Raw genomic sequence first — 24066 nt, 5'->3', positions numbered from 1 at the left:
AATTATAGCGTCACATGTCATTGCGGTCAGTCACAATGGTTCATTATATAAAAAAAGAGACCATTTTAAACATTGTTAAAAGTGGCATCTGAGTCCATAGGAGTCAATCAAACAATACAGTAGGCCTATTCATGTGTTTGTTAAAGAAAACCTGACTGCTATGTTCTCAGGTGCAACTTTTAAAACGGCCTCTTTTCTTACACAATTAACCATTGTGACTGAACGCAATGACGTGTGACGCTATAAATTGGTCCACAGGGATAAAACAAATAGGGCTATACATATCTTTATACATTTTTAGATTTCGTAAAATATTTTTAACTTATTTAAAAAAGTATTGGGGGAACTTATAAGTTGTGGGCCTTATATGTGACACGATCTGGTCCATGGGGGCCAAAGGAGGCATTTTTGAAAATTGAGGTGCTGTAATTATTACATTATATACACAAAAGGCTATCATTTACTGAAAACACCAAAGGTCTTTCATACTTGCTTCAAAAGTTTTTTTGATATCTATTTTCTTATGTATTTTATTGTTTTTTACTCCATATTTTTGCTTTTATTTCAGTTTCAAATTTGCCGCCTTTGGCCCCCATGGACCAGATTGTGTCACATAAAAGGGTACAGAAACCCTGTGCCATAGTAATATTTTTATTCTTCATTAGTTCCTTCCAGAGAGTGCCTACTACCATGCTGCTTGTGGAAATAAAGAAGCTGCTCTAGATATTCTGAATCAACTTGCTAAAATGAACAAGAAATCACTGCCAAAAGGAGAACTTAAAGTAGGAGCTGTAAGTGGTGCAGTAAGTTGATGAAAGATATTATTCATTTTTGATTTTAAAAAATATTATCTTGTTTTGCCAAATGAAACACAATAAATCCTAATCATTTAGTTAGTACTAACTGGCAATGAAAGTCATGATTGTGATATTTTTGCAATAGAGGGAAAATGGGCCAAAAACATACAATTTTGAATGGTTTTTTATAAGTCACAAAATAAATTTTAAAAACAATTAGTAAGTTTTTAGCGGGTTCGCCATTGGACAAGATTGGAACTGTCAAGCTTTCGTCAGGAGTAGCTCTGACTTCTTCAGGACAAAGTACCAATGTATAAGACATGTAGGCCACCCCTTGTCTACCGATGGGTCTGAAAAGAGCCTGTTCACTGAAGCCTGCCCCTTGTGAACATTGAACAAAAGTTTTTGGTGGCTCTGAAAAAAACCGTTCAATCAAAGACCACCCCTTGCCAACAGAGTAAAATAAATAAGAGGGGGTTCTGAAAAGAACATTCTCTGAAAATTGCTCCGTGTCAACAGAGAACAAGCAGATCTCACCTATCTGCTAATGTAAAAGGGTTTTGGTGGCTCTGAAAAGAACCATTCGCTGAAGAATGCCCTTGTCAACAAAAAAGAACAAGAAGTTTATGCAACTGCAGGGAGTTTGCAATGAAGTAGGTTGACCTGTACCTCTTTGAAGTTGTGTGATTATAACTTCAGACGATTATTTGGGCAAATGATCATCTGACATCAGTCTGTGTGATCACTGACTTCATAGGCAAGGGGCAGCTTATTTATTTACTAATCGCACAAAGAGGTACATGGCAAAGTTAAGCAAGCATGTTGTGAAAAAAATACCATGCACCCATATGGACAATTTTGGTGCATCTACTCACCCACTTTCAAAAGGTCTTTTAACACAGGAAATTTGATTAAAATGTCGACTTTTCTACCTATCTTCAACCACCACAGGAAAATGAAAATATTTTTAAATATCTTCGCTCGAATTAAAAACTTTGATTTATCTACTTTCAAATAATATAAATTATAAATCCATTTAGTTTTGGGAAAAGGTGGCCCTTTTTATTTAGAAAGTTCTATGTTTTTCAATTTTCAATGGGAAGTGAGACATTTTTCGAGTTTTTTGATCACATTATTTGATAAATAATTTCAGAATATTTCAATGGAAAAAACATGATAATTTTTTTCTTTGCATTGCAATAAGCACTTGTGAAATATCCTTATGATAATATAAAATGCATGTGTATTAGTGGATAGCAAAGGTGGCATTTTTTGATCCAAAACAATAACAATGGAAATCAATGAGCCATAATGAGCAAAAAATGGGGGACACAATGGGTTTTTCATGATTGCCTAATACAAGGTTGGACAATGAAAAATGTTGCTCTTCATGCTACCACTCATTATTATATTGTGGCCAAACTTTTTCATATGTTATAATACGTTTACGGGACCTTTGGACGTCCAACCTAGCGATTTGAACGTACCATTGGCCTGGAGAGGAGGCATCTCTGTAGACGATAAATCAATATGACCTTCATCAAGTGAGGATCAGCCAAGCACGAAAAGTTTCTTGTTTAGCGGAACTAGCATATGTGACCCCTCGGCACAACTGAGCCCTGAAGTCGCCAATCATCATTTTTGAGATATTCAACCAAAATATTCTGCTTGAAATTAGCTTTAAAATGATGTATATCATGTCTTTAGTACTTGACATTTAAGTAGTGAAAAATCAATAAAACAGTCAATAAATCCTTTGTTTCCTATTGTTTATTGTTAAGTTCGATGGAGCATATCTCAATAGTGGCACTGGCGACATCCGGGCTCAGTTGGGCCGAGGGGTCACATATTATCTTACCATATGTGACGTGTCATGTCAAAAGGAGACACTTTTGGGCAGGTTATGAATTTTGAGGTTTTTACATATCTTAAATATAGAGATATTTTGCTCCACAACGCCGCTTTTCCCCAATGAAATCGGACATTCCTAAGCGAAGATATTGAGTTCGGAAGTTATGGTATTATAAAATTGGAAATTGAGATATCGGCCTTTAAAAATATTATTGACAATGTTGACAGTAGGAATTAACTTGAAAAATGTCTCAAAAAATACAAGATGCCAGTTATATTCCAGTCTGAAACTATCAGACAATATTTTTAACATTAATAACATCACAAATTCGCAACAAACCCAAATTGTGAAAAAATCACCCATCGGCAGATTTTTGGCTATTTCTCCATTTACGACCCTGCCCAAAAGTGTCTCCTTTTGACATGACACGTCACATATACGTCTAGCCCTTTTCTATTCACAGATTATCCATTGTATTCCTTTTTTTTGAGGTTTGTTGCCTCGACCATTACCTAGAGTAATGGAGGTAGCTAGCTGCCCAGAGACCGTTATCAACACAATAGCTCAAGATAACGGTCTCGGGCAGCGAGCTAAACAAAAGGAATACCATGGACATTCTAGAAACACTATGGAAAGGATCACAACATACATGTGGAATCCGAGTTGGTTACTAGTCTCAGATAGAATTTTGGAAAAAATGCATTTACAGCTCGATTTAAATGCAAATGTTACATGGCAAGAGAAAATTATAGAGGGCACCTGCAGTCCGTATAACAGTAATTCATATAACACCACTGGTGCTCAGTTAGATTTATGCAAATTAAATTTTAATTAGCATAACGAAGTAAATATTCATAAATAAAAGTAATCCGTTTCGTTGAATGTAAACTCAGTACATGTATAAACTTGCCATTGGTTTTTAGAAAGGAATCTGCCTTTATCCTTGCCCAACCCAAAAACGCTCAAAGGTCCATGCAAATTAGCTGCTAGGCAAGAACCCCGGATACTACCCGACCAGGAAGCTTCGCAAACTAATCTGCGGTTCTCATTACAAGTCAAGAGGCTGGGGGTGCAAAGCCTTACTGTGACCTACCCATAATGGGGAGCACCATTGGACACAACGTTACCAGGTCTTACAAATATCTGCTTATACTCACAGTTTTCTAAGATATAAATTTCATGGTGTTGAAACAGATGGTAGTCAAAACGTTGAAAACTCTATATAATTTGCATTATTCATTAATCATTTGAATAACAATGGTCACGGGGTGAATAAACTCCAGCGGATTAAAGCAAGTGAATAACCTACCAAACAACTTCAAATACAATTGTCAATTGAGATCAATTCTGTATTGATTTGATAAAATCACTTGCATTTGTCATTAAATAGACTCGCACGCAGGACACATGGGAAGAATATTACACTATCTCGAGGTGTTTTTATTTTGGGAAAAAATCCACAACTTTTACAAAATAATACATCAGTTTTTTCCATTTGGTTTTTTTGGAAAATGAATACACTTTTACAACAAATTCGTTTATTTTTGCTCGCTGTATATGTAAGATAACGGTTCAAAACAGACCATCACCATAGATAATCGGTGTCTTGTTGAGGTATGGTTAGCATGTTGAGTCGCTGAAGGCTCGACCCTTCGGGTCTCGCCCGAGCAACCAACATGCTCACCATACCTCAACAAGACACCCGCTATCTATGGTAATGGTCTGTTTCTCACCCTTTATCTACTACGTAGGCCTATAATCATAATACAGACCTGCCTCAAGTGTAATGTAAAAGTAGTAGGATAATTTCTTTGATATTCTTCTTGATTTGATTAATATTATACCTATTTCTTTTCTTTTAATACCTTTACATCATATATAACTTGTATTAGTATCAGTGACAATATAGTCTAAAAAATGGGATTTCCCTCCACCTTTTTTTTTTTTTTTTTTCAAATAAAGTTTTCAAGCTGGAAATAATGTCACAGATATTTTTGCTGCCATGTTTAAAGATACGAAATACTTGTGTGATGGTTGATGAAGGCTCTGATATCAACTACCGGGACAATCAACTATAATGGCATGGGAAATATATCAATTGTGTGAAGAATACTTTGTGGGAATAAGTTAAATTTAATGTAGTGTATGATTCTGAATTACAAAGTATTGGTTATAGTACTTTTGTGATTTTTCCAATTGGCATTAAACATGTTTAATACACGCCTGCATTTGTAATGCTTTTTGGGGAGTCAACAAAATATTCTGTGTGCGCGGCCTGAACTAAAGGTCTGTAGTGCAAATCTGTCTATTTATCCAGCGTTTAGAGAATGTGTACTCAACCGTTGCTGTCAAAAGACCTTTGATTCTGGATACTTGTCCGAGTGTTGAATGACATTGTACCATATATGCCTACTACGGATGCGGTGGCATGGCATAATTCTCCACTAACGTATAGAACATCATTACAAACTTTAGTACTTCTCGGACCTAAAGATTTTAAGAGGTTATACACTTGGATGATGTTGTATTCATACTTGCATCTACCAGCATCTACTGCGATGTTGCCCGAAGCTAGCCTTTTGAATATGCTTCTTGTGTGGCGTGTGTAAATAAACGAATTAGGTATGAAGCATGCACGCAAGATTAACATCGTCACACATCTGCGCATATTCGTAGGTGCTAGGCCAAGTATAAACTTTCATTTAACATTCTAACCAAGCACATGCACCTCAAATCTAACCTTCTACCTATCTTCCAGCACACATAGTCCAAGGGTCCCTTAAATGTACTATAACTTCTTGATTGCACTGCTTATCATAGTAATGAATCTGGCAGATACACAAACATGAGGTGATTTTATGCTATACGATCTGGTAAGAACTCAGTTATGTCTTTGGGTATTGAATGCTATATGAATAGCATTCTGAATATTAAGTGAATAGCATTCTGAATGCTATGTGAATAGCATTCAAGGATATTGCAAAAATTTGATATTTCAAAATGTTGACGCAAAAAGTGGACCATTTTGCCGTCACTCCAAAAATGCTTTTACCAATTAAACACATTCTTGCTCAAACAATGTTTAGATGCTAAACATTACGTGTAAGGCACTTGAAACTTGATTCTGAGTTTAGCGTCCACCGCCCGCGTTATGAATTTTGTGCCGCGTTTGAGATGTAAAATCTGAAAATAATTCATTATTTTGCAAATTACTACGGCCATCTTCTCTAATATGCCTCCGCTAAAAAAAGACCCCCTAGCTTACTGAAAAAAAGTTCACCTGTATGCCGTACCATCCCGATCAATATTTACGCTTACGACTGAACGCACACGCCCACAGAGTGTGTCCTTGACTGAACGCCGCAGTGAAACCCATGTTAATAAATGATTGTGATACCCTTCCCATTACGCATAGCAAATCAATCCCATAATGCATTGCGCTGTGGTTCGTTAGCTGCAGTAGGTCAATATAATTTATAGATAGGCCTATATAATTTTGTTTTCCAATTTAATCCCTGTAGGCCTACGTAGGTTTGGTAGAAAGGGTTTGGGTTATTAGAGTTAGGGTTGAATTAGGGTTAGCCTTGACTAGGTACGCCATCATCATGAGCTGTAACATAATTTTAAGCATATCCCTTAGCCTAAACCCTAACCCTAAGTCCCAACTAATATGCCTCCCTCCCATACCTTTAACACGGTAAAATTGCGCCTGGAGGCATATTAGTTTGGACTTTGGAGGCATATTAGTTCGGGCCAAAAAATTCTTCTTAAGTAGTAGATCACTCTTCTTTGTAGTTGCCCCCAAAACAAACCAAGCCCTCTTTCAGCTTACATTATTCCCCAAAAGAAATCCCTTTTCTCACCCTCCGGCATGGTATTAATTTGGACTCTCTATATACTAGCTCTCTAATATGCCTCCCTCCCATACCTTTAACACGGTAAAATCGTGTCTGGAGGCATATTAGAGAGTTAGTATAGTGTCGATATCTTTTGAAGACGCTATATACTAGCTCTCTAATATGCCTCCTCCCATACCTTAAACACAGTAAAATCGCCTCTGGAGGCATATTAGAGAGTTAGTATAGAGTGTTGAGAAGACGCTATATACTAGCTCTCTAATATGCCTCCAGAGGCGATTTTACTGTGTTTAAGGTATGGGAGGGAGGCATATTAGAGAGCTAGTATATAGAGAGTACAAATTAATACCGGAGGGTGAGGGATTTCTTTGGGATAATCAAAGCTGAAAGAGGGCTTGGTTTGTTTTGGGCAACCAAGAAGGAGATCTGCTCTAAAGAATAATTTTTGCCCAAACAATATGCCTCAAAGTCCCAACTAATATGCCTCCCTCCCATACCTTTAACACAGTAAAATTGTGCCTGGAGGCATATTAGTTTGGACTTTTGGAGGCATATTAGTTGGGCAAAAAATTCTTCTTTAGAGCAGATCTTCCTTCTTTGTAGTTGCCCCCCAAAACAAACCAAGCCCCTCTTTCAGCTTTGATTATCCCCCAAAAGAAATCCCCTTTTCTCACCCTCCGGGCGGGTATTAATTTGGACACTCTCTATATACTAGCTCTCTAATATGCCTCCCTCCCATACCTTTAACACGGTAAAATCGCGTTTGGAGGCATATTAGAGAGTTAGTATAGTGTCGATATATTTTGGAAGACGCTATATACTAGCTCTCTAATATGCCTCCCTCCCATACCTCTAACACGGTAAAATTGCGTCTGGAGGCATATTAGAGAGTTAGTATGTAGAGTGTCGATATATTTTGAAGCTATACTAGCTCTCTAATATGCCTCCCTCCCATACCTTTAACACGGTAAAATCGCCTCTGGAGGCATATTAGAGAGCTAGTATATAGAGAGTACAAATTAATACCTACCGAGGGTGAGAAAAGGATTTCTTTGGGGATAATCTAAGCTGAAAGAGGGCTTGGTTTGTTTTGGGGGCAACTACAAAGAAGGAGATCTGCTCTAAAGAAGATTTTGTTTGCCCAAACTAATATGCCTCCAAAAGTCCAAACTAATATGCCTCCTTCCCATACCTTTAACACGGTAAAATTGCGCCTGGAGGCATATTAGTTTGGACTTTTGGAGGCATATTAGTTTGGACTTTTGGAGGCATATTAGTTTGGACTTTTGGAGGCATATTAGTTCGGGCAAAAAAATTCTTCTTGCGAGTAGATCACCCTTCTTTGTAGTTGCCCCCCAAAACAAACCAAGCCCCTCTTTCAGCTTAGATTATCCCCAAAAGAAATCCCCTTTTCTCACCCTCCGGGCGGGTATTAATTTGGAGTCTCTCTATATACTAGCTCTCTAATATGCCTCCCTCCCATACCTTTAACACGGTAAAATCGCATCTGGAGGCATATTAGAGAGTTAGTATAGTGACGATATCTTTTGGAAGACGCTATATACTAGCTCTCTAATATGCCTCCCTCTCATACCTTTAACACGGTAAAATCGCGTCTGGAGGCATATTAGAGAGTTAGTATAGAGTGTTCACTATCCAATTAAAATAATTTTTAACAAGGTTTAATTATTTATATTAAAACTGTGCTTAAACACTGATTTCAAATATAGGCGGGTTAGGGTTAGGGTTTAGGGTTAGGGTAAGGGTTAGGGTTAGGTTAAGGGTTAGGGTTAGGGTTAGGGTTAGGTTAAGGGTTAGGGTAAGGGTTAGGGTAAGGGTTAGGGTTAGGGTTAGGGTTAGGGTTAGGGTAAGGGTTAGGGTAAGGGTTAGGGTTAGGGTAAGGGTTAGGGTTAGGGTTAGGGTTAGAGTTAGGGTTAGGGTTAGGGTAAGGGTAAGGGTTAGGGTTAGGGTAAGGGTTAGGGTTAGGGTTAGGGTTAGGGTTAGGGTTAGGGTTAGGGTTAGGGTAAGGGTTAGGGTTGGTTAGGGTTAGGGTTAGGGTTAGGGTTAGGGTTAGGGTTAGGGTTAGGGTTAGGGTTAGGGTGAGGGTTAGGGTTAGGGTTAGGGTTAGGGTTAGGGTTGATTAGGTCTATGCCATCATCATGAACTGCAACCTAATTTTAATTGCAACCTAACCCGAAGCCCTAACCCTAAGCCCTAACCCCCTAACCCTACCCTAACCCCTAACCCTCACCCTCACCCTAACCCTAACCCTAACCCTAACCCTAACCCTAACCCTAAACCCTAACCTAACCCTAACCCTAACCCTAACCCTAACCCTAACCCTAACCTACCCTAACCCTCACCCTAACCCTAACCCTAACCCTAACCCTCACCCTAACCCTAACCCTAACCCTAACCCTAACCCTAACCCTAACCCTAACCCTAACCCTAACCCTAACCCTAACCCTAACCCTAACCCTTACCCTAACCCTAACCCTAACCCTAAACCCTAACCCTAACCCGCCTATATTGGAAATCAGTGTTTAAGCACAGTTTTAATATAAATAATTAAACCTTGTTAAAAATTATTTTAATTGGATAGTGAACACTCTATACTAACTCTCTAATATGCCTCCGGGCGCGATTTTACCGTGTTAAAGGTATGGGAGGGAGGCATATTAGAGAGCTAGTATATAGCGTCTTCAAAAGATATCGTCACTATACTAACTCTCTAATATGCCTCCAGAGCGATTTTACCGTGTTAAAGGTATGGGAGGGAGGGATATTAGAGAGCTAGTATATAGCGTCTTCCAAAAGATATCGACACTATACTTACTCTCTAATATGCCTCCAGACGCAATTTTACCGTGTTAAAGGTATGGGAGGAGGCATATTAGAAAGCTATATATAGAGAGTCCAAATTAATACCCGCCGGAGGGTGAGAAAAGGGGATTTCTTTTGGGGGATATTCTAAGCTGAAAGAGGGGCTTGGTTTGTTTTGGGGGGCAACTACAAAGAAGGGAGATCTGCTCTAAAGAAGATTTTTTTTTGCCCAAACTAATATGCCTCCAAAAGTCCAAACTAATATGCCTCCAGGCGCAATTTTACCGTGTTAAAGGTATGGGAAGGAGGCATATTAGTTTGGACTTTTGGAGGCATATTAGTTTGGGCAAAAAAAAATCTTCTTTAGAGCAGATCTCCCTTCTTTGTAGTTGCCCCCCAAAACACCCCTCTTTCAGCTTAGAATATCCCCCAAAAGAAATCCCCTTTTCTCACCCTCCGGGCGGGTATTAATTAGGATTCTCTATATACTAGCTCTCTAATATGCCTCCCTCCCATACCTTTAACACGGTAAAATCGCTGTTTGAGGCATATTAGAGAGTTAGTATAGTGTCGATATTTTTGAAGACACTATATACTAGCTCTCTAATATGCCTCCTCCCATACCTTTTAACACGGTAAAATTGCGCCTGGAGGCATATTAGAGAGTTAGTATATAGAGTGTCGATATATTTTGGAAGACGCTATATACTAGCTTTCTAATATGCCTCCCTCCCATACCTCTAACACGTTAAAATCGCCTGAGGCATATTAGAGAGTTAGTATATATAGTTGGTCCGGCGCTATATACTAGCTCTCTAATATGCCTCCAGACGCGATTTTAACGTGTTAGAGGTATGGGAGGGAGGCATATTAGAGAGCTAGTATATAGACAGTTCACTATCCAATAAATACAATGTTTAACAAGGTTTAATTAATTAATACACAGCAACGCCAATAATTTATTTTTATGTAACAAGTTTTCGCATTTTCAGTTCGTAATATAAATGTTTAACTGTATACTTTATGTTGTCACTCATTTTAGCATAGTCATACTGGGTATTTTATGTTAAAATCCATCACGCATTTTAGCGTAGTCTGTAAGAACTTTTTTTCAGTAAGCTAGGGGGTCTTTTTTTAACAGAGGCACATTAGAGAAGATGGCCATTACTACTAAACCAGAAAGAAAATTTGTTCTGCAAAATTTTTAAACCCCTTTTTTCTATAGAAAGCCTTGAGAACTTTTAGATGAATCCATCTAAATATTTTAGCATTAAAAATATACAGGTTTTTGACCCTTGCTCTATCCAATTATTTCAATTATACCTTTGGGATACCAGGTACAAAAATGTAGACTAGAAGAGAATCAACCTAGCCAAAATGTTTTTACCAGATTGTTGATGTTGTAAATATAAATTTAACTACAATGTAGGAAAGACCTAGTTTTGCTAGTTTTGACAAATTGATGCCACAAATTTGTTTAATAATGTTCTACATGATTGTTATTTTTGTATTTAATGAGTCACACCCCCTAATGTATACGGAGAGGTTAGTACAAAGACTGGCATGGTATACCTCGGAATACAATGAATACATTTAGTTTGTTTTTAAAATCTTGAACAGTAAACTCTAATTATACTTTTATAAATGTTGGGGTGTGTTTGTGACATTATATTGCGACTGGCGATACCAATTAGAATGAACAAATGCGCATTAAGCATTGGTAAAAGGCCGCTGATAATGAAACCTTGAAAATAATGAATAATGAATAACTAAATAGTTGCCTCATTATGAGCTGAAAAAATGGGGACGCTAAACTCAACATCAACTTTCAATAGCCTAATCTTCCTAAACAGTAATTGTTAAACACTCTCCGTCAATATTCTAAACATGTGACATGATCAAGGGAAATGAGTCACATGTCAACCCTGGTCGAAAGTGACCTATGTGTCTAAAACGGACGTTTAGAGCTTTATGAAACCAAAAACCCCATGTTGATACAACTTTTCTTTCCAAAGTTATGTCAATTTATCAAACGCTGAAAACAGTACAAAACAAAAGAATTGTAACACTTTCTTTACCCATATCTCAAAATCATTGTCAGCGATGTGCAACTCTTTTCCATTGATTGTGTCACATATTTGTATTTGAACATGTTTACAAAGTGATGGCAAGAATGTGTTTAGAAAAGTGTTAACTGCTAATTACAGTTTTTGTTTGCAGTAGGCTTTTTATCATTATGAGTCTAAATTGTTGTACATTTTGAATGACTTCTGACAGCCTAAAAAGTGATGTTATGTTATTTACTTCATTATGTATACTTATGTGTGCTTTTGATCCTGTTTTACAGACATATAAGACTATCACATTCAAATATTCCAGGACTATAGATATCTGTGCACTTTGCACTGAATGAAAAAGGTCTTGGACACATTTGTAAAAAGCTGGATATAAATTATACACTTTATGCCTATTACAACAAGTGGAAAACAGTGCTTTGTTCAGTGATCTGGGCTACCATCTATAAATATAAATAAATAACTGTATTCAAGCCTTGCAGAATAGAAATGCTCAAAAGAAATTAATAATTATTCTGATGTGGGTCAGTAGAAACACAACACTATAGTAACACAGAGCACATATTCTTGAGAGGGCACTCTATTCACATGGTTTCTTTTCCAATGCAAAAATATCACAATTTTGGAGGTTTGCGAGTGAAGAGTGTCCACACTAGCGACTGATTATGTAACTGTTATGAATAATTTAATAAGTTTTCAATGCAATCGCCTCGATCCATAAGCAGCGATTAGTGCATAATATGAAAGTACTTGCAATCGCAGTTCAATGAACTATGCACTAAAACTGATGGAATTTGGCTCTCCATACACAGATGAATAAATACAATAGAAGAAGGCCAACACATATGACCTGCTTTAGTGACATATATATTTTACAAAAAGCTTAATATCGTAAAGATTAAGCATTCGTTTGTGCATATGGACTGCACATTGAAGATGCAAAATATGAGTCATTATAATTTAAACAAGAAGTGGAATTTTGATATATGGTATATACGTGGAATAAAAGGATTAATAAATTCTGTCATCATGGCATCAGGTCAATGGTTCATCATATCCCGTATGTTTCTGTGAATTCATTAATATTCGAGACCAATTTTGTTACCCATTTATCAGTACTCGTTAAAATTTAAATAACAAATTTCGGGTTTTCAGTGCACAGGGCCCGCTGATGTGATACTAATTTAATACTTTTAAAAGGTATTTCTAGAGTAGTACAATGGCTTTTCATACACAAATGAACAAACACAATATAGGGGTCATTCTTCCATGCAAATTACGGAGTGTCACTCAGTAGCTAGTAACTGAAGAATCCTTGGAGAGGGATATACAGTAAACCAAAAAATTAAGGAATAAGTTATGTTGACCCCTGTATATCCTAAAAAGACAGATATGTCATAATTGGAACCAACAGCCAATAGCTGCATCTTTTAGCTCGAATTTAAGACCTCGTTTGTTGAAATTGTTCTAGAAATAAAAGCACAACGATCCAAATGCCCAAGGAAGATGCCAATTTAAAAGTTGCAGTTTGCTCCATTGCAAGCCCTATTGATGTGTACACAAAGCATTCGCGAACAAGAGAACTAGCGCTGTGCTTCCATTGATTAGCACGTTAAAACTAGCATTGTGCTTTAATTGATTAAAACACAAAAGTGCAACTTCTGATTTTGTTTCTTCATTAGGTTTCAGATCACAGTTTCTTTAATTCTCAATCAATTTCAACAAATCAGGTCTTAAATCAGAGCTAAAGAGTTTAGGTACTAGCTGCTTGTTTTGATTTTGACATACTTGTCTTTATTTAGGATATACAGAGGTGAACACAACTGGTATCTGAATTTTTTGGCTTACTATATGTTAATTGCATTTTTCTCTTCTCTAATACAGGATGAAAGAGGAAAGCTGAAGGATTTGTTCTGCGACAAAGAAACAGCAATAACCACATCATTACTACTGTTCATATGGTAATTTTTTTATTCATTCATTCATTCATGGTTTATTAAAAGACACGGTAGCAGCTAAATGCTGAATTGATGTGAAATTTACAATCAGTAAAAACAAAATTTTTATTTTATTAAGTTTTTTGTAAAGACTATTATATGGCCTGTTCCAGCCTCGATCACACCTGTGTCATGCACTTTCAAAGAGAGACTTAAAATCTCCTGAACTAAGCACCTTAGAAAAATAAGACAATTGACTTTTTATTCCCTGTCATGAGAGGAACAATTTTAAGATACATTACAACATAATAGGACTATTTTTAAGTTTTGGCCCCACTGTGACCTTTGACCCCTCGTGTGAACCACAGGGGGCACAGAAAGAATGAAACCAATCAAATTGTTATAATTTCACGTTCAAGGATGCCAAAAAACATTGGTTCCACTTATGTAGGGAAATAAAATCCCAAACCCATAGTGCCCTGTACTCACACGTAACCATACAGGATAACTTTGATACATCATGTATTTTTTATCTTTATATTAACTTTTGCAGGTTTTCAATGGCTTTTGTATATTATGGTATACTATTGCTTACAACAGAACTGTTTGCTAAAGGACACTCATGTACAGGTAAGGTTGTGAAGAAATTATGTGTTTAGTATTTTAGATAACTAACAAATATGTGATCATGTAATAATTGATTAATTCAGAGTAAGCCTATATACCCCAATACAAAATATATACCTACAGCGCACAGTGTCGACACCCTGTATTATAAATACTTTTTTCCTGCAATGAATCACGTCTTAATACTCTGTTGGTGAGCGACGGCGATTGGTATTTCACCAAACGCAAGAAAAGGAGTCCTATCTGATTGGCTAGAAATCGGTCGCTAGATTGCTCAGTGATGAAGTATAATAATATTCTATTATTGACGCAGATAAAGAAAGTTGCATAGTGTCTCGATATGGTGCATTGTATTATAGACTTGTGATTTAATATTCTATACAGCATGTGGATCTGGGCTGAATGGGCTATAATGGGTGTTCCTTTCATGATTAAATATATCACATTTTAACGCATCGATTTAAAAACAAAACGGTGAAAATGCAGAGAAGTAATTCATTGGTAGAGCACCAGTGCAGTCACCTTAGGGATTTCACCCTTATACAGATGAGCACTCCATTATAATGCCTCTTTGTAGGTGTCTTTGGGGGTATGGGGTTGGAAAAATTTCTTGAAGCATAGTGAATCCAGCATTTTTGGCGGCAGAATAAGTTCATGGTACAAATGGGTGCGGAAATTTTAGCCATATTGAAGCATAACTGGTGAAATATGGTGCAAAAGTGAAATAAATTTGCAAAAAGTGCAGAAAAATTGGCGCTTTGGCCAAATTTGAAGTTAATTTTGTCAGAAACCCACACACAGGTGTTAACATGGCGGGGGGGGGGGGGCAGATGATTATATGGACCACCCCCTGGCAAAATATTGGAGGGATCTATGCCTATGGATGAAATTAAGATATGGTTTCCTATGAAGATCACATCATCATCATCATCAGTCGGTTACGATCTTGGGCAAGCGAAACAATTGGCTGCAGCATCCCAATTTTTCAAGAAATTTGGACCCATTGATAAACCAAAAGTCAAAATTTTCGGCCGAATTTAACCAAAATTGTCTTAGTATTTGAATTTTGGCTATATTAAGGAAAAATTGGGCTGTTTTCCGAAAAAATTGAGAAAATTTTGAAAAAAGGACCCATTAATATACCAAAATAGGGTTTGAATTGGTCATTGATATACCAGAAGGCTGAAAATGCTACCCATGTTTGCGGCACGCCCCCGTATGGTCATTTGTACTGAGTACCCCCCACCCCCTGGAGTATCTCCCAGGAGGTGCTGGACAAACTGTAAGTACAGTGTGCACGGCTGTCCCGCATTACTCTTCCCATGTGGTGGAATATAAAGGGCATATTCTTTCATAGGTTCGCCATCTTCAAGACACAGTTTATGGCCGAGAAATTAGAGTTGATGAATTTTGACTCTGGCAACCAGTGGAGTGGTGTTGGTCAGGTTGTAGATGGTTTCATTTGGAAGATCACACAGCCTGATATCAAAGAGATCCATGGATTTGGATATGGGAGGAGGGACTGTAGTAGTATTGGATGAAAAATATTATTACTGGATTTGTGTGTTTTTTTATACAGCCCAGTCTGTGGAAAATCAGTTTTGTTTTGAGACCTGTGAGTCATTAACAGTGACAGACTATAATCACTTGATAATCACCACACTAGCTGAGGTCCCAGGTAGGATATTATTATATTATTATATTATGTTGTTTTTATTTTATTATCTTATGCACATGCGCTCTAACATGTAATGTGTGGTGCAAAACAACACTGTACAAGGTCTGGTGGTGACCCTGATATGGGCCTGATACACTCATCAAAGAATGGGATATTCCAGTTGAAATCCATACACCCTATGAAAGACATGACCTTAATCTCACACACAGGGGGTGTAGATGTTAAATGGATTCACTCATTCAGGTAAATGTAACCTCATATGAAATTCATACTCCCTGTATGGAATATTAAGGTCATGTCTTCCATAGGGTGTATGGATTTCAACTGGAATAGCCAAGTGGATAAACGTAAGATCCGAGACTATATAAAATTTAAGTCTCAGCATGAACTTACACCAAATCAGCATCTCTGAGTTGCCAGATGAAGTTTAATGAGATTGGACGAAAAGTTGGATGTTTAAAAGTTCTGTATTTTACTCGTAATTTGACAATTAGTTCTTCGACAGTATGATTCATAGTTAGAGAATAAAGGTATTGTTTTTAGCCGCTGCCATTTATCTATCTTCACATAACACGGGCGACATCATTATTTTAAATAAAACAACAAAAACAAAATAATGATGTCGCGTGTTATATGAGACGATAGATACAAGACAGCAGCTGAAAACAATATCTTTAGTCTCATTCTTATACACTTCAGTTCAAATAAATATATTAATCATATATATACCAAATTTTAATCAAATTAAATCCTACATTTTACAAGGAATTACCTAGGGCTTAGAATCGATCGGTCCTGTTGTTGCTATACACGTCCGATTGGTTCAAATAGCGCGTACGAGTATTGCGTCGACACATGTTATATCGTGTCATATCAGAAGGCTTAGAACCAATAAGATTGTAGGAACTTTCTTAAAGGTCCACCGCCACATAATGAACTACATAATTGAGATATGTGGCCCAGGGCATATCAGTCCAGACACCACCTAAGTCCAGACAAGTATACAAGTATACAGGAGTGTGATCTATAAGGACAAGGTCACCTACCAGTTGACCAGGCCAACGATTATGGACGTTTATGAATATATACCAACATCCTATTCTTGCAGGTACCATTCTAACTATAATTATCATAGATTACCTGGGACGGAAAAGGAGTATGACTCTTCAATATATCTGCTGTGCAGCTGCAATACTTATGCTGGAGATTTGTTTCCAAAAGTAAGAGCCTGATGTATCTGTCTTGTCTTGGGGGCTGGCATTTTCTCTTTGGAAGGGGGTCCCAAATTTACAAAAAGCCAGTGTTATTAAAATTGAGACCCGCCGCCTATTTCGGCAAAAAAAAAATTATGACCCCCTACCACTGATACACATTATCCCTTAAACAGGCTAAAATTGGATTGAAATTTTTTAAAATAAAATAAACACACTATCTGTGGTCATCAAAAATGTTATGACCCCTATTTTTCTTTTCAAAATTTATGACCCCCAGTATATTTATGAACCCCCTCCCCTTCCAAAGAAAATGGCAGCCCCGTATCTTTGTGACATTGGACTATTCAAGTTAAAATCCATACACCTCACTATGGAAGACATGGCCTTAGTCTCCTACACAGGGGTTGTGAGGTTTCAAATGGAGTCAACCATTCAGGTAACCCAATTTGAAATTCACACTCCCTGTGTTGAGGATGAAGGTTGTATGTCTTTCCATAGGGGTGTATGGATTTTAACTGAAATAGTCCATTATTCCTTGGGGTGGGTTGGGGGTACCTTGTACAAAGATGTGTTGATATTACGAAATATATTACTGCTGTTACTTGAGCATGAACATAATGGACAACTCAGTGAATAGATCCAAAACATTTTTGTTTGTTACTATTGGTAAATTTTGTTTTACAAGTCCAATAATTTACTCATGTTTTTTAAACGTTTCATCTTCCGATCGGAAGACTTCATCAATAATGTGATGAACCAGCAACACTCTTATTCTCATCTCCAGAGTGTACAGTTCTTTGCAGTAGCTGGTCATATGCATGATTTAGAGAGTATGTCCCTTCATCGTGGTTGATAACTTTGGCCCCGTTTCCTAACCCACGTGGCTTCTCTGATCCATCTTACACTTGTAAAACAAAATTTAATAGTATGATACCTAACAGTCCTGATGAACTTATTCAAGGACATTTTTTTTTTTTTTGCAGGCAGATCTATTTGGTTATTTTGCTGTTTGTTGCAAGAGCTTTTTGTACTGGAGCTTTTCAGGGTATATATGTGTACACACCAGAGGTAAGACGGTAACTGTTCTTTCATTAAAGAAAAGTGTTAGCACAGCCTTAGACCCAATGTGATTTATACTAAAATTTTTGACCCAAGAATTTTTTGTTACAATGGCCAAAAAAAAAATTTTTTGCGATTTTCTCTGAAAATGAGTATTTTGGCCCAAATTTGACCTCTCAGATGATTTCATCAAGTCATTGCCATTCTAAAAATGTATACTTTTGTATTCTTTTAGACCAACAATTTAGCAGTTTAATATGACACCAAAGGTTTCCATAATTCCAGGTTTGAGACCACCCTTAAGTGGCCAAGATGGCGGATTTGCCATAGCGCCATCACGTAAAGTGCAATTTTGAGTCGGTAATCTTTGAGTACAATATCTTTGTTCCAGTGGCAGATCCGGGGGGCTGGGGCTGGACCCTCACTAGAAAACCTAGAGTATATAGAAAACCTGTTAAGACATAGTAAAAATGTTTTTTTTTGTTTTTTTGACCCCTTATTTGCAAAATCCCTCAGACCCCACCCAGAATGGCCACCTTAAAAAATATGGGTCAACCTATTGCAAAAAGGTGTATTATGCGTTTGTTTTCACCTACAAACATGGACTTTGAGTCCACACTTATGTAGTGAAAAAACAAACACTGCGAAACGTGGATGTCCATGGTTGTAAAACAGCATCAAAGGGTGCTATACAGCATACCTTTGCATATGGGGTAGGGTCCTCTATTGTAAGTGTAATATCAGGTCCACGGTTAGCTGTGAAATATCACATTAGACCACATTTGGATTATGATATGTTGGGGTGTGTGGGTCCACGGTTTCCCTGTTAAAACAAAACAAACAAAACACACACAAATCTGGGTCCACGGACGGTTGTAGGTGAAAGCAAGTGTAGGGGTGCACTTACACATACAGGTACATATAACCGCAACACATTTCTTATCTTTGCAGGTTTATCCTACAAATGTCAGAGGCATTGGTCTTGGTACATGTGGCTCCATTGCAAGAATTGGGTGTATTATTACACCTTTTGTAGCACAGGTAAGTCGCCCTTTGGTATTTACTACTGCTGGTACATATAGTGTGTGGTACTCATACAAGAAATGGGTGTATTGTTACACCTTTTGTCTGGTATTTGGTTGTGTATGGTTCTTGTATGAATGTAGTACTTGTATAAGAATTGGGTGCATTATTACACCTTTTGTATCACAGGTAAGTCGCCCTTTGGTATTTACTACTGTCGGTACATATAGTGTGTGGTACTAGTACAAGAAATGGGTGTAATGTTACACCTTTTGTCTGGTATTTGGTTGTGTATGGTTCTTGTATGAATGTAGTACTTGTATAAGAATTGGGTGCATTATTACACCTTTTGTATCACAGGTAAGTCGCCCCTTTGGTATTTACTACTGTCGGTACATATAGTGTGTGGTACTAGTACAAGAAATGGGTGTAATGTTACACCTTTTGTCTGGTATTTGGTTGTGTATGGTTCTTGTATGAATGTAGTACTTGTATAAGAATTGGGTGCATTATTACACCTTTTGTATCACAGGTAAGTCGCCCTTTGGTATTTACTACTGTCGGTACATATAGTGTGTGGTACTAGTACAAGAAATGGGTGTAATGTTACACCTTTTGTCTGGTATTGGTTGTGTATGGTTCTTGTATGAATGAAGTACTTGTATAAGAATTGGGTGCATTATTACACCTTTTGTATCACAGGTAAGTAAGCCCTTTGGTATTTGGTACTGTCTGTACATATAGTGTGTGGTACTAGTACAAGAAATGGGTGTAATGTTACACCTTTTGTCTGGTATTTGGTTGTGTATGGTTCTTGTATGAATGTAGTACTTGTATAAGAATTGGGTGCATTATTACACCTTTTGTATCACAGGTAAGTCGCCCTTTGGTATTTACTACTGTCGGTACATATAGTGTGTGGTACTAGTACAAGAGATGGGTGTAATGTTACACCTGATGTCTGGTATTTGGTTGTGCATGGTTCTTGTATGAATGTAGTACTTGGATACGAATTGGGTGCATTATTACACCTTTTGTAGCACAGGTAAGTTGCCCTTTGGTATTTACTACTGTCGGTACATATAGTGTGTGGTACTAGTACAAGAAATGGGTGTAATGTTACACCTTTTGTCTGGTATTTGGTTGTGTATGGTTCTTGTATGAATATAGTACTTGTATAAGAATTGGGTGCATTTTTACACCTTTTGTATCACAGGTAAGTCGCCCTTTGGTATTTGGTACTGTCTGTACCACACCACTCTTCGCCATACATACATCCTCCCAGCCACATTTCCCTAACATAATATGAAATTTAAAAAAAAAAAAAAAATTATTTGGCAGAGGCGCCAGCGGGCTTGAACTCGCTGCACTGAGCCTCTACCATCTAGTCCTATACAGTATTGACATAACACCAGCGCCTTAGACCGCAAGGACTTATTTGTGACAATGTGAAAATTTCAACATATAATCGCAACTTCATTACTTCAACATACCATGTGACAAGCAAAGACAGAAAAGCATTACCATATTTTGGAATTTTATTTGTTTAAAAACATTAATGTGTATCAATATCGCCATTCACACTCAATTAAAAAATATTTTGGCGTATTTAAAATTGAAATAAAATCCTCTGCTTCATAAACCACATCAATGGTGCCACAGTTGGGTATCACAAATCGTTATATATGATGTGCAGTTAATATTCATATTTTCTTTTATACAGAGGATGCTTCAGTGTTGACAAGAAAAATATTTTCTTGAAAATTACCCTCTCACCTGGTTATTTCAAAAAGGTAACCATGTTTCCCTAGAATGTGCAATAAATTAGCATTAAAAATTTTCTTATTTTAACAGCATTCTAGAAACTCTTGCAGTATGGCAAAATGTGGTGTATGTCTGTACATATAGTGTACGTGTGTGGTACTTGTACAAGAAATGGGTGTAATGTTACACCTTTTGTCTGGCCTTTGGTCGTGTATGGTTCCTTTATACATGAATGTAGTACTTGTATAAGAATTGGGTGCATTATTACACCTTTTGTATCACAGATAAGTCACCCTTTGGTATTTGGTACTGTCTGTACATATAGTGTGTGGTACTAGTACAAGAAATGGGTGTATTGTTACACCTTTTGTCTGGTGTTTGGTCGTGTATGGTTCCTTTATACATGAATGTAGTACTTGTATAAGAATTGGGTGTATTATTACTCCTTTTGTATCACAGGTAAGTCACCCTTTAATATTCGGTACTGCCACTAAAATGTGTGGTACTCATACAAGATATGGGTGTATTGTTACACCTTTTATCTGGTATTTGGTTGTTTTGGACCCTGTATGAATGTAGTACTTTTGTAAGACTTGAGTGTATTATTGTATTTGGTTTGACTGAATCCTAGTAATGTTGTCTACCAACTGCGCACATGGTCAGGGTTGCCAAAAGATTTCAGCCCGAATCGCGGGTCAAATAATCGAAAAGTCACCCAATTTTTCTCTTTACCATTGGTTTCAATGGGGCAGAAAACTACCGGAAGTCACGGGAGCCAATGTTGGAAAAGTCGCCCAAATTTTTTCTTAACTATTGATGTCTATGGGACAGGAAATTGTCAAAAGTCGCTGGAAAAATCTTCAAAAGTCGCCCAATTGGGCTACCAAATCGCGGGTTTGGCAACCCTGCACATGTTTTTGTGTGATACCATGTCGTGAACTAGGTATCAGCTCACCTCTTAATCCTCCTTGTCAGACTTTCGTGGGAGGCAAGTTGCTTCCCCTCAAAATACCAGGACAAAGTTGACTAAAATTTTGATTGCGTTGGTCTGTTTTGGAATTAAAATAATATTCATGAACTTTGAGTAGTGCATTTGTCCTGGTAACATAATAAGCCCAATCGCCATTCTAACTTCCGGTTTTTGAGAGCAGTTTTGGACATTGTGACCTCTGACATATCGGGGGAATTGACATAATTATTATTAATTTACTTATTATTGCCATAATGTTATCATTGAAAATACTTAAATAATTAATTTATAAATTAATATTATTTTTTTACATTTGTTCAATTATTGTAAAACATTTTAGATGATATTTTGTATGTACAAAAACCCAATATTTCTGAATTTTCCCAATAGGTCAAAGGACAAAGTGTCCCAAAACTGCAAAAACTATCCCACAATGCATTGCAAACTTCCAATGCCGATTTGGCTTATTCTTTCACCCTTTGGACATTTTGCCTGATACCTAACTAAATATGACTATTTTCATAATTATTATTTTCAGGTGCTATTGGAATACTCTCCCCATGGAACCATAGGCTTGTATGGAGGGGTGTGTATCCTTGCAGCCATAGCAATAGCATTACTACCTATTGAGACCAAAGGGAGATCAATGCTGGTAAGTAACTTATTAATTTATACACCCCCTAAATTTTCCATGGGGGCATCCCCTCCAAAAATCCTTATAGAAACAATAAAGCAATAATTACCTTGTGTATCTTCCTTTTAGCCAATAAACACTGTCCTTTGGACCAAAATAGGGTAAAATTGCAAAATGTTATGCTTTTCACATGCATTGGCCCATTAAATGCCAAAAGTCACCTTCATTTTAGGCTAAAATAGTCCAAAATTGAATTTTTTCATAGTGCACAAATGTCCCAGTAAAAGCATCACAAAATATGTTCACCCCCCTAAATTTTAATGTCTCTGTCACCACTGCTGAGACTTGCATACTCTCTAGAGGATCAAATCAAAACTTGACTGTCGATTGTCCGCCGGTTCCAGGCGGTTCTGTCCGGTGGTCAGAGGTCATTGCTATGAATATTCAAGATTGCATGAGTAACATGAGAAGAAATCCAGGGAAGGAAAATCAATTCTTCCTATTGTACCATGTGAACCAGGGTGTGACAACTGACCTCATTACTGTCTATATTTCTTTAGACATTTAGAACCGGATGAAACCGCCCGCAACTGGCGGGCAACCGGCGGTCAAGTTTTGATTTGATCCCCCAAGCAAAATCATGATGGTCTATCTTATACACTATACTTTGATCAGCTTGTAATAGCTAGGCGAGAATTATTCAGTTTTTGTTACTGTGCAAGTCAATAAAGTCCACACTTATGCTCGCATAAATTCACACACACACACGTCAGTCACACAATACGCAAAGCACAGTTCGCTAAGAGCTGCACCGGACTGTGTGTAATCCCGCCTATTACAAGCTGATCAGAGTATAGTCATCGCCAATCCAAATTGTAGCCAAAATCATGCACATTTCTGCTCTTTTAATCTTAATTCAGATGTACCTGGACACTACCGGTCATCTAACAACATTTCTGATTGGTTGATAACTTGAAATGCTCATTTCAATTGCCAATTATGACTAGGCTTTAAACTATTTATGGTCAAACTTGCATTTTGCAGATCTTATTAATATCCTCCTTGATTGGTTCAAAATTGGACACAATATTCATTTTGGCCAATCGGCAGGTAGTTCTCATAGGGTTAAAAGCATATCCAGCAATATATAGCAATTGTGCTCAACCAGATTTCTATTTGGTGGTGTGGCTTCTTGAGTCAATTCTTGGAATTGGATACTTGCTTGGATTCTTGCAATCATGTAGAAACTTCAGGTTATAGAGGTTGTGCATATGACGTATCATACCGTAAATATGGCAGACTACTCAAATGCATTCAACAAAAGCATGTAATCTAACGTGACAGTTTGTCTCACACACATAAGTAATGCACCACGATCAAATAGGTTGATGACAACAGTTGATTGAATGGACTGCACTGCGCCATGATTACGGTGAAGGACACTGGTTTAAATCCTTTGTTTGGAGCCAATCAATAATTTTACGCACAATCTCTATTAATAGTTTTTTGTTGCATGTTTTATTTTCTTCTTTGTCAAGAATGTTCTTATGCAAGATTTTTATGCATTTTTCCTCCATCCAGTCTCAAGTGAAGGAAGCCACAGCTGTTATCAGTGAAACTATGCATTATTCTCAAATGACATAGAGATGGCTACATTATACTCAGGTGAAATTTATCTAAGCTTATGGTCAACTCTTTACTTTGGTACATGGCTCTTCTGATAACTTAGCCTGCCTGTTAATAAATGACTGGTATT

General features: G+C 37.3%; 1 protein-coding gene across 1 annotated transcript in view; it reads left to right on the top strand.

Moving 5' to 3' along the window:
* Positions 1 to 24066, top strand: part of LOC140164609 (synaptic vesicle 2-related protein-like) — a 37383-nt gene extending 13317 nt beyond the window's left edge. The window contains exons 8-16 of the mRNA XM_072187935.1: positions 666 to 803; positions 13289 to 13365; positions 13895 to 13971; positions 15548 to 15646; positions 16755 to 16866; positions 17844 to 17928; positions 18871 to 18960; positions 22215 to 22328; positions 23892 to 24066. Coding sequence (XP_072044036.1) covers positions 666 to 803; positions 13289 to 13365; positions 13895 to 13971; positions 15548 to 15646; positions 16755 to 16866; positions 17844 to 17928; positions 18871 to 18960; positions 22215 to 22328; positions 23892 to 23954 — 855 coding nt within the window. The 3' untranslated portion in view covers positions 23955 to 24066. The remainder of the gene's footprint in view (positions 1 to 665; positions 804 to 13288; positions 13366 to 13894; positions 13972 to 15547; positions 15647 to 16754; positions 16867 to 17843; positions 17929 to 18870; positions 18961 to 22214; positions 22329 to 23891) is intronic.

Source organism: Amphiura filiformis, chromosome 11 (assembly GCF_039555335.1).
Source record: "Amphiura filiformis chromosome 11, Afil_fr2py, whole genome shotgun sequence".
NCBI lineage: Eukaryota > Metazoa > Echinodermata > Ophiuroidea > Amphilepidida > Amphiuridae > Amphiura > Amphiura filiformis.
The sequence above is the reverse complement of the archived record's forward strand: the minus strand, read 5'-3'. Positions and strand labels throughout refer to the sequence as shown.